The sequence below is a fragment of the Diabrotica virgifera genome, chromosome 8 (genome assembly GCF_917563875.1).
Source record: "Diabrotica virgifera virgifera chromosome 8, PGI_DIABVI_V3a".
Lineage (NCBI taxonomy): Eukaryota > Metazoa > Arthropoda > Insecta > Coleoptera > Chrysomelidae > Diabrotica > Diabrotica virgifera.
The window spans coordinates 169400052-169412654 of NC_065450.1; the positions used below are offsets into that span (position 1 = coordinate 169400052).

At 32.4% G+C, this 12603-nt stretch overlaps 2 protein-coding genes across 4 annotated transcripts in view; one reads left to right on the forward strand and one right to left on the reverse strand.

The window, feature by feature from the left end:
• The first annotated feature begins 2751 nt into the window (after nt 1–2751).
• On the forward strand, nt 2752–3936 carry LOC126890308 (uncharacterized). Its single transcript, XM_050659167.1, has one exon. It carries the CDS (start codon nt 2752–2754, stop codon nt 3934–3936), a length of 1185 nt encoding a protein of 394 aa, XP_050515124.1.
• Nucleotides 3937–5176: 1240 nt separating this feature from the next.
• Nucleotides 5177–12603, reverse strand: part of LOC126889739 (uncharacterized) — a 194580-nt gene continuing 187153 nt past the window's right edge. For all 3 annotated transcript variants that reach the window (XM_050658290.1, XM_050658289.1, XM_050658288.1), the window contains one exon: nt 5177–5976. In XM_050658290.1, the coding sequence (XP_050514247.1) occupies nt 5380–5976 (597 nt within the window). In that variant the 3' untranslated portion in view covers nt 5177–5379. The remainder of the gene's footprint in view (nt 5977–12603) is intronic.

A 12603-nucleotide genomic window follows, 5' to 3' on the forward strand; every position in this document is an offset into this window, starting at 1 on the left:
AAAAAATGATATAACTTGCATTGGGCTTGAACCTACTTCCCGTGTATCTCGCCGTACGAGAGTCGAAGCGATTTCAATCTGCACCGCCTTCGCGTATACGTCATGTGGGAATATACACAAACTGAACAACTTTTTGACATTTTGTTTATATGAATTTTTATTAGTTTGATTTTTGTCGAATTAAAATACAACAATATATAGAGTAAGAAAACGATACAGTAGGTGAAAATTTGTAGAAAGTTTGTTCGTAATCAGATTATGTGAATTAAAGCATTGCCTACTAGGGGTATAGCATAGCAAGTACTAGGTAAGTACATTATTTTTTTACATTTTCCAAATAGGTATGAAGATAATTTTTTATTGGAATACATCTGAAACGTTTAGAATTACGTACCTGTGGCTTTTCAAAACTATTTAAAAAGTCACTATAATTATAAATTTGATTTTATTTCTGTCCTCACAACAATAAGAACTAATATATTATACATTTTTGTTTACCGATAACCTCCATATTGAACAATTATTGACAGATCATTTCAACACCCAATCAGAGCCCGTATAAAGACTAATACCAAACTGTCGGTGTGCACATGCGCGCAGATCAATATAAATTCACCCTCAATCTCAATCGCGCCTAAAGAAGTATAACTTCAAAAAATTATACCTTTTACAAAGGATTTTTTCCAATTTTGATTTTGTGTTTATCGTTTATTTGATATCGTCGTATCCCTGCGAAAAGTCACTAACTGACATTTTGTGTGAAATTTACTTAACTACATCTAGTGGTCTACTGTGGGCAGTTTGTTCATCTGTAGAAGTCACTAACTGCAAAACTGAACGGAACATAGTAATTTAAAATTGGTATTAATCATTATATGACATGTAACAAAAATATAAAACTGGTAAAATTCGCTAACGGAGTTAACGACTTTTTCCAATAAGATCAATGTGTTATAATATATTATAGGGAATATTGTATGTTCAAAAATCACTAATGGCAGTTAGTGACTTTTGCCACAATAGTGTTCTCTACAAAACGATAAAACCAAAGTCTCTGATATTGATTTTGTCAAAGAACATATTAATATGTGTCCTTCAATGGAGTCGCACTACTGTAGGAAAAGTACAAAGAGACACTACTTTGACTCAAAGTTATCTATTCGCAAAATGTACTCACTCTAGACTACATTATGAAGAAAAAAATAAAGTTCCAGTGGGTCATTCAGTATACCGAAAAGTTTTTTGTGAATCGTACAATTTGCCATTTTTTGTACCAAAGAAAGACCAGTGCCCTTTGTGTAATAAAGTTTCTGAGGCAAAATTAGCAGGAGAACTAACAGAAGAGCAGGAACAGCGCTTTAATGAGCATATTCAACGAAAAGAAGCAGCCTATGAGGCAAAAACCAATGACAAAATTAGGTCACAAGAAGATGCTACATTTATGTCAGCAACATTTAATATGCAAGCTGTTCTTCAGATACCCTCAGGAAATGTATCTTTATTATATTACTGCCGTAAACTGTGTATTTATAATTTATGCATTTACACTTTATGCAGTTATAAAGTTTAGATATGGGTACACTGGACCTTACGTCAAACTCAATGTAAGTGGGAAAAGGTCGCCAACCCTATGTTACCGAAATTAAGAAAGCATATCAGCACCCTATTCCGATCAGTTCATTAAAAAAAAAGGATTTGTTACAACTTTGCAAGAAAGAAGTAATACCTCAGGAACTTCATGCCTGGTATGCTTCCTTACCAACAGCGAATGTACCGGATTTAACACAGGAACCAGCCGTTGATGAAGAAGCATTCTCAGAATAACAACTCATTTTAACTTGTTATAACTATAATAAATATAATAATAATATTGTCTTTATTTTTAATAAATCATTACTAGCATATGAGCTCTGTTTAGTATTTGGAAAAAATCACTAACTGCTTTTTTTGCCAAAAATCAGACGTATTACTAACTACTCTCGGATTATACATAACACTCATTATTCACTTATTGCAGTGTCACTAGAAACAATAAATATGGAAAATATTTTGTCAACGGTTAATTTATAAATTTAAATTATTACTTCAAATTAATGTATCTCGAAAACAGTAAAATGTCAGTTATAGGGTATTCCACGAACATACGTCTGTTTTGGATTATTGCGACAACGAATATTTTACTGTGCAACTAGAAGTATGAAAGTAAATTGGTCTAATATGTATTCCAATAAAAAGGATCTATTGTTAGTTAATTATTTCAGTTAATAGATGATACACGCAAAAATTTATTGTGAAATTTAATCCAAAAATAGCAAAAATTTTTACGAAAGCTGATACAAATAAATGTGTATTGATGAACTAAAAAGAGTTGAACCTAGTGGAGGTGTTAAATATAGCGATAGTAACTTATAGATTGACGTTATATTGATTGTTTCCCACCTTTAGACGAATCGGACGAGTTTGAGAAATGCCACTGTCACAGTGACAGTTTTAGTTGACATACTTCTCTGATACGTCTAAAGGTGGGCAACAATCAATATAATGTCAATTTATATGTTACTTTCGCTAAATTTAACAACTCTACTAGTTTTATTTCTTTTGATTCCACAATTTAATGTTTCCATCTTTTGCACTATTTTGCTAGTTATTAGCGCGCTCATCACTGTATATCGCTGACTGATTTTTGTTTTAAGGCTGTTCGTTAAGAGAGAGTTTAGTGTAGTCTAGTGTGTTTGTTTATTGAATCCAAATATGCCGAGACGTGTTTTAGATGTAGATAACTTTATATTTAATGTACATGCTTATTTTACTGCTGAGAAAATTAACGGGGGCCCCTTGCGACCAGTTCAATCCGTACATAAACGTGTTTGTGATGCACTCTGTATTAGTGAAAAAAAACTACAGTCAGTTTTGCAAAAAGAAAAACGTGGACAAAGTGAACAAAATGCCGCACAATGTAAATCTCGCCGGCATCTAAAGACTGTAGATCTTCCCGAAGGTTGCAAATTTGAAATCCGTGAGACAATATATAAAATGCGTGAAAGGAAAGAACATGTCTCTTTAGATTCAGTACTAGAGAAATTAAAAGAAAGAAAAACATTTGAAATTTCCAGAACAAGTCTCTGGAGAGTTTTGAGACAGATTAGCTTTAAGTTCAAAAAGGAAGACAATAGAAAGGCTTTGTGTGAAAGAGCTAGTGTCGTTCACAAAAGAATAGAATTTTTTAGGAATTATAAGAAATTTAAAAAAGAATTTTCTTCCTTTGTTTATTTAGACGAAACATGGATTTTTTCTAAAGGTGGTATCAAACGAATTTGGCAGGACGAGAGTACAAAATCCATAAAACATACCGATACCGAGGGAAAGAGATATATTATAGTTCATGCAGGTGGAAAACATGGTTTTATTGAGGGAGCCGATCTAGTGTTTTCATCAAAATCAAAATCAGCCGATTACCATGACAATATGAATACCGAGATATTTTTGAAATGGTTGAAAGAAAAACTGTTGCCAAGTTTACATGAACCATCCGTTATAGTACTGGATAATGCTTCGTACCATTCGGAAATTTTAAATAAACAACCAACAAACTCCTGGACCGTAGATAAAATAAAAGAATGGTTAACGAATAAAAATATTACATTTCCTCAATATTGCTTTAAGCCTCAACTACTAACGTTAGCTAAAAGTCATGCACAACCAAACATATATATGGTAGACGAAATTATACATAGCTTTGGACATCGTGTGTTAAGACTACCGCCCTATCATTGCCAATTCAATCCCATTGAATATATTTGGGGGATATGCAAAACATATTTTGATAACCATATTGGATACAAGGGTTACAGTGAGGAGGCAGTCTTGGAAACATGGCAAGAAGCATTGGATACTGCCACTCCTGAAATATGGGAAAAAAAGTGTAAAAAAATGTGAAAATTTAATTGAAGAATGGTGGATCCGCGAAGGTCGCATCGAAGCAGTTAATCCTGTTATAATTTACCATCCGAATGAGGATAGCGACGACAGTGATTCTGATTATTGCTGTGAATCTGATGGTTGATGATAGTTTTAGAAGGTTAGGAGAATAAGAGAGTAGTTAAGTCTTTTTGTTTTTATACTACTGATTGAATATTCGATTAAATAAAATAAACCCTTAGAAACCTTGTTACACTTCGTTTAAATCACTTTATTCAAAAACCGATTTGTTTACAAAACTAAACCTAATGATAGTAATTATATACCAGGTGCTCACATATTTTTCCCCCATTTTAACAGCCTATAACTTTTAAACGGCTCAAGATAGAAATATGCGGTTTTCGCTGAAATGTTTTATTTTAGTAAAAGTTTTGTTTAATGTATTGAATCTTTTATATCCCTTTTCAATTACGAAAAGAATAGCGGATTTGAAAAAACGTTAACTTTTTTTAATGGAACACCCAGTATATTTTTTGGAAATTGAAAAAATAACGGTCATTCGCCTATCCAGCGATATAAAGTTTTTTAAAATCGGTTCTCAAATGACTGAGTAATTAATTTTTAAAGATGCAACGTGGAAATCACACTAACCAAATTGATATTCTGTTATGCGATTTCCACATGCGATTTCTCATTATAAAAATTAATTACTCAGTCATTCGACAACCGATTTTAAGAAACAGGATAGGTGAATGACCGTTCTCTTAATTTACAAAAAAAAACCTACTGGGTGTTTCATTAAGAAAAGTCAACAACGTTTTTTTTAAACTCCGCCATTTTTTAAGCGATATAAAAAATTAAATTCTTTCAAACAAAATGTTTACTACAATAAAACATTTCAGTGAAAACCGCATATTTATGTCTTAAGCCGTTTCGAAGTTATAGCCAGTTAAAATGGGAGAAAATATAAGAGAACACCCGGTACATACTTCAAAATCTGAATTACAAGTGTTCTATAAACTATCAACTCCACGTTTATATCATGATTTCGTATTTATGTCAATGGTTTATATCTGTCGTGTTTTAAAAACTGGGAGAATTTACTATTGTACAATTCAGCATATTCGACCATTTAAATTGATACCTTCATAACGAATCCAAGACAGGCGTATGTTCGTGGAATGAACCATAGTGACTTTTCGCAGGGATCCGACGATATGATGTATTTATCATTATAGGTGAAATAAAACACTCAGAATATATTTTAATACGTTTATTAATATTATGAAAAGAACAGTAATGTTTCAAATAAACCTAACACTTTTTTTATAAAAATAAGGAAAAAATAAACAAATTTCGAACGAACATGCCTCTTACATTATATAATTGAGGCACTATAGATAATTAAACATCAGATCCGATACAGATCATGAAAACATAAGAAAATAAAACGGTATAAACTTAAACAATTTCGACCAGTTTTTTCTCTATCAAACTGTCGTAACTGAGAGCTCCATCTTTTTTATGGAGGCTCACGCAAAGAGGATCTTTGGTAATAATTTTAGCAAATTCATCACGGAGAGTTTTCATGACGTTTGTGACGTGTTCAATATGTTTATCCTCGACTATTTTAATGTTTAAACGCGCGATATGGCAAGTGACTGGTGTAGCAAACCATTCTGGGCGCATCATTTTAATTTCATTTGCAGTCACAAGTTGAACGTTACCAAAATCAACGAAGATTACTGAGACATATCCACAATCCAAATCTTCCATATGGTAAACTTCACCTCGATACCAAAGCTTATCTTCAGGGAACTGGCACACGCACGGCATTCCAGTTTCCAGATTTTCTATCACAGGTTGCAAATGTACAGTTTTTTGAATTTCATTGTTCAGAAACTGCAGCTCTTCTGAAAGTGTCGATATTTCTTTTAAAACTACTTTATTGTATTTGAGTACTGACAATATGGAGACTGGTACATTTTCTATACCGTCAGGAAGAGGACGAATAGTGTATTTATACTTCGTTGTATCTACTGATTGATTACCAGCAACCTAAAAAATGAACATCGTTAAAATAAGCAAAAATAGAAAACACAAATATCGACAAGAAAAATATACAAATAAAGTAAACTCTAATAACGAACACGGAAGTAATGCAAGAAATGGGCAGAGAATACGAAGTAATAAACACAATTAACTAGTTTTGATGGGAAATACGCCACAATTTTAATGAAAAATAATTTTATTAACGTTTCGACGTCCAAATCGGATGCCGTTGTCAAAATACAAAAAATATTAATGAATTAAACAAAAAACTTGTTGCTTAGTAAAAAAATCTTCTAATAATTTATTTAATCTGACTCATTTATATCGGCAATTCAGACATATATTATACATTTTATTTAAAGTAGAAGACTTTAAAATGATATTGCCAAATTTTATGAGTTACGTTCCTGGGACGACTTTACTGAAAGATAGTTCATTCGACTACATGAAATCAACCCCAACTCAAGAATATCCGTCACAAAAAAAATCATAACATGTGATCTGTCTTTAAAAAGACAACCACATGCAAAGGTGACAGTAAAATTCTCGCGTTGGAGATTCCATATAAATGACGAGGGAAAATCAGGAAAAAACCTCGTGATACTATCCCGACATCGTAAGTATGTATTAGGTCTTACTTTAGTTTACTCTCAAAACAATAGCCTAATAAAATAAAAAAAAGTCAAAATGTAAATTCGTACAGGTTAAAACAAATTTTATATCAAAGTTTAGGTGGGTACAAAAGATATTTTCAAGAAAGTATCCAAATCATACAAGGGGATCATTGTTTAAATAATTAAAAAGGGGTCATTTTTGCAAAAAAATTACGTTTTTAACAGCTGAGATAATTCACTTATTAATGAAGGCCTATGGGATTTTTTTCTGCAAAGTTGAAGGGTAAATCTTTCACATTGGTGTTACTAATTTAAATTTGACCGACCCCCTATTTATTTAAATAATTGTATATAAAACTTTAAAAACAAATTTGCAAAAAAATATTTTTAGCGTTTTAAATAAGCGCTATAAAATATTTTATTTTACAGACTAAGTTGCGCTATATTACCAGTATTAAGCAAAAAAAATTGGTCGAAAAATATTTAATATTTTTTGAGATGTTGAATTTGTTTATTAAATGTTACTATATTTTCAATTCCAAAAACGCGGTTGTTGCCAAAGAAATATTCACCTGCTTAAGATCTCATTATTTTTATTTTTATGTATATTTTCGATAACTGTATTGATAAATTCAAATTTCAATTAAACTTCCCCCTAAAATGGCATTTGAAAATTATTCAAATTTGTTTATAATTTGTTTTTTTAATAACGTCGCGGGGACTAAGTATTTTGAAATGCCGTTTCGATAATTGGGTTCCTGGGAATTTTTTACTAATTAACAAAATTTTTCTGTCGTTTTTCTTCTTCTTTTTTTTTTCTTGGAGTTATATTACTACGGGCCCTTTTAGGGTTAAATTTTATTAATAATGTCGAATCTCTGTTTTATTTAAAAATTTAAAAATTATTGTTACCAAGTACTTTAAAACTATTTGACGTATCCTTATCATACTTGCCAGAAAGTGTGGCTATTATACACCCTACTAAATTGTGATTAATAAACGTTTCTAGCTAGTGCCAGAGGCGTACGACAGGGGATAGTGAATGATTGACCCTTCCCAAATTCTACGCCACTGAGTGAATTACTATTTTAGCGAAATTTTTCCATTCTCCAATACTTTATATGTAAATAACTTTATTGGTATCGATTAAGTCATCAGTTTGAGAGATATTGGAAGTTTAAAATTAATGAATGAATGAATCAAAATAAATATGCCGTTTCATTTTTAACGTCCAATATCTCGAAAACTAATGACTTAATCGTTACCAGTAAAGAGTATATTATTTACATAGAAAGTATTGGAGAATCTAAAAATTTCGCTAAAATAGTAATTCCCTCAGTGGCGTAGAATTTGGGAAGGGTCAACCATTATCTATCCCCTGTCGTACGCCTCTGGTAGTAGCTAGAAACATTTATTGATCGCAGTTTAGTAGACTGTATAGTACCCATACTTTCTGCCAAGTATGATAAGGATACGTCAAATAGTTTGAAAGTACTTGGTAAAAATAATTTTTAAATTTTTAAATAAAACACCCTGTAACTCAGTAAGTAGCCACATTTTATTTAAGTGATTTTAGTTAAATCTTAATATTTTTAGGTCTAGAATCTACAATTCAACATTCTTAATGAAACTTAACCCTAAAAGGGTCCGTAGTAATATAACTCCAAGAAAAAAAAAGAAGAGGAAAAAAAGAAAAAAAAATTGTTAATTAGTGAAAAATTCCCAGGAACGTAATTAACGAAAATGCATTTCAAAATATTTAATCTCCGCGACGTTATTAAAAAAACAAATTATAAACAAATTTGAATAATTTTTAAATGCTATTTTAGGGGGAAGTTTAATTGAAATTTGAATTTATCAATACATTTATCGAAAACATATATAAAAATAAAAATAATAAGATTTAATACAGGTGAATATTTCTTTGGCAACAACCGCGTTTTTGCAATTGAAAATAGAGTAACATTTAATAAACAAATTCAATATCTCAAAACATATTAAATATTTTTGGACCATTTTTTTTTTTACTTAATACTGATAACATAGCGCAATTTGTCCTGTAAAATAGGATATTTTATAGTGCTTATTTAAAACGCTAAAAATATTTTTTTGCAAATTTGTTTTTAAAGTTTTATGTATAATTATTTAAGTAAATAGGGGGTCAAATTTAATTTAGTAAGTCTTATGTGAAAGATTTATCCTTCAACTTTGCAGAAAACAATCCTATAGACCTTCATTAGTAATTGAACGACCTCAGCCGTTAAAAAAGTAATTTTTTTGCAAAAATGACCCCTTTTTAATTATTTAAACAATGATCCCCTTGTATGATTTGGATACTTTCTTGAAAATACCTTTTGTACCCACCTAAACTTTGATATAAAATTAGTTTCAACCTGTACGAATTTACATTTTGATTTACATGTAGTGTAATTTTATTTTACTACACTATAATACCAAATAGGGAACTCGCATAAAATTTTAAATTCGAAAAAAATGGTATAAATCACAACAGAACATAATTTAGAACCTGTATCTAAGATAAAAAAGTTTTGTTTGTCTTTCGTTTGGCCCCTAAAGACGACTAAAAATTCAACTTATACCAGCCACCCCAAAAAGCGTCGTGACGTCACGGGGTTGTATGTTTACATTCTACACCAATTGTATATATAATTTTAAATTAGACATTATAAATGTCAGTAAAAAATACAGTCATGTGACGTTAAAAGTGTTTTTGATCGTTTGAACTATTCATGGAAAATTTTTACTTTTACAAAATGGTTTTATTTTCAATAGTAAACCTTCTTTCCTTTCCTTCAATAACTGTATCAAACTCCAATCTCAACAAACTGGTATATATTATTACAACGACATACGATAAATGTCATAAAAATATAAATATTTTTCCTTTATTCCCCAACGACGAGCTGGGCAAATACCCAAGTAGGTGGAGGCCAATAAACTAAAGAAGAAGAAGAAGAATATACGTAAATATAACCATAAACGGAACCACATAGTTAAACTCTGTGACGTCACGGGTAGTTTGAACTATTTTAAAATAAAGAAGACTTTAAATTTGTACTTCTAAGTTTTTATGAGTTTTTGAAGCGTGAAATTTTGGAAATCTCATTTTTATACAAAACTGAACATATTATTATGTAATAAAAAAAAATGTGCAAGTTCCCTATTCTGGCCTTAATATGTACATATGTTATAAGGTCGCTAACGACGAATATGACATCAGAAGCGATCTCTAAGTACCTTATGCCCAGGGTACCTACTGTTTACCTCGTCTTGTGGAGTTTTCGGCAAAAAATTGATTAAAAAATTGGTCAAAAATCATTACTCCGGGGGTTTTGGGGTCGCTAACGACGAATATGACATCGGAAGTGATCTCCGGAGTACCTGGTGCCCAGAGTACCTACTGTTTACCTCGTTTTCTGGAGTTTTCGGCAAATTCATTAAAAAATTACTCAAAAATCATTACTCGGGTGGTTTTTGGGGTCGCTGACGACGAATATGACATTGAAAGCGATCTGGAGTACCTGGTACCCAGGGTACCTACTGTTTACCTCTATTTCTGGAGTTTTCGGCATGAATTAGTCAAAATTCATTACTCGGGGTCTCTGACGACGAATATGACATCGGAAGTGATCTCCGGAGTGCCTGGTGCCCAGGGTACCTACTGTTTACCTCGTCTTCTGGAGTTTTCGGTAAATTCATTAAAAAATTAGTCAAAAATCATTAGTCGCGAGATAAACAGTAGGTACCCTGGGCACCAGGTACTCTGAAGATCACTTCCGATATCATATTCGTCGTCAGAGACCCCAAGAACCCAGGAGTAATGAATTTTGACTAACTGTTTAATGAATTTGCCGAAAACTCCAGAAGACGAGGTAAACAGTAGGTACCCTGGGTACCAGGTACTCCGTAGATCACTTCCGATGTACATATTCGTCGTTAGCGACCCCAAAAAACCCCAAGTAATGATTTTTTACTAATTTTTTAATAAATTTTTTGCCGAAAACTCTACAAGACGAGGTAAACACTAGGTACCCTGAGCAGTGGCGTAGCTAGGGTGGGGCGGAGGGGGCGGTACGCCCCGGGTGTCACCCTTTCGGGGGTGACACCCAAGAGACCCGATCACAAAAGAACGAATCGTTAATTTGTAACTTTACTCACTTTACAATCAAAACACAATTGGATATTATTTTATGAACACACGATATCGAGAAAAGTCGAGGTCAAATAGGTATTTCTTGGATTTTTTACGTTAAAAGGAAAAGCAGTTGATCTAAGTAACGAAATTCTCAAGAAGCTTGAAATTGATGGTTTAGATATTATAAAGTGCTATTCACAGAGATACGATAATGCAGCTGTTATGACTATGAGCGGCGTAGGTACATGGGGGACTACAAACTATTATTAAAGCAAAAAACAAAATTGCCATTTTCGTTGGATATATTGATCATTTAATTAATTTATGTTGCCAACACTGTTTTGCACAAAATTCATCTAGGGTAACATTTTTCGGAACCGTAGAGGCAATTTTTAATTTTTTTTCTGCTTCCACTAGCTCCTGGGAAGTGCTTATTAAACACAGCAAAGAATCTGTTAAACAACTTTCCACAACGCGTTGGAGTGCTCACTATGCTGCAGTTAAAGTACTGACAGAATATTTTGATTGTGTTGTTGCTTCAAATTAGAAATTATGTCATCATTTCTTTTGGAATAATGTACTAAGAGAAATACATTTTTGTCAGATTGAATTGCAAAGTAAAGACATAACCTTTGATCAATCAGCGACCAGAATAGGGTCACTTCGTCTTTATAAAGCAATAGATTTGGCCACGAAAACATATGAGGACGACGACATTCCCACGAAAAACTAATTCGACGTAAACAATGAATGGATGGTGAGTTAACTACTGATACAAGACTCACATTTCAAGCCTAACTTCAAAAGGATATGCTAGAATGTTTTGACCTATTCAATGTTCAATGTCCATTCATGGACTTTGATCTTTTCTCTTGCTTTGCTTTTCACGAACAGTTGAATTTAGCTATTTCAACATTTTGTAACTTTTACCATGAAGAAGTATCAGATGCAGACCTCCTGCTATAAATACCAAGGCTCAGAAGACAAGCGGCCAATATTATAATCTCTAAATGGTTAGCTGTAGACTTTATAAAATTCATTGTGGAATGGGATTTCATGGAATCCCTCTCAAACTTATTGGTCGCATTAAAATTGTTTATGACCATTTGTGTATCGGTTGCTTCATATTAGAGAAGTTTTAGTAAGCTAAAATTAATCAAGAAGCGAGCAACAATGAAGCAAACAAGGCTAAATAACCTCGGTTTATTAACTTACTATGGAACATGAAGCAACACAAAACATAAATAATATTTATAGAAAATGTTATTTCAGATTTTGCCGCTAGTAAAGTTGGAAAAATAAAATATTTGAATGTCTTCCCCACCGTACTACATAATATATCTTGTATGTTACAGAGATCTCTTATTCTGTCGTTCGGTATTATGTCTCTCAGTGTTTTCCCAGTTATTGACCTCAACGTTCTCATTTCTGATGTTCTCAGTATCCTCTGGGTTTCTGCTGTGTCACATCTTGTTTCTATCGCGTACGTCATGGTCGGTCTTACACATGATATGTATATGTATGCGTACTTTCCCTTCCAGCCTAATATCTTTGTTTCTCCAGATGACATCCCTTAGACATCCTGACACGTAATTGGCTTTATTTGCTTGCTTTCGGACGCTCTCTTTAACATCTCCATAAACATATGTCGACTCCCAGATATTGGAATCTCGAGACTTGTTGAATTAGTTCGTTGTTAATTACGAATTTGCATCTTATTTATTCCCTTGACACTACCAGGAAGTTTCTCTTAGCTGTCGATATTTTCATGTTGTAGTTCTTCGCCACTATATTGAAAGTTTGTGCCATTCGCTGTAGGTTATCCTCGTTATCGTTATAGCCAATGCTCATAGAACCGATTAC

What these genes read in the sequence shown, in the direction of transcription:
- LOC126890308 (XM_050659167.1), top strand. Translation starts at nt 2,752, where the DNA reads ATGCCGAGACGTGTTTTAGATGTAGATAACTTTATATTTAATGTACAT.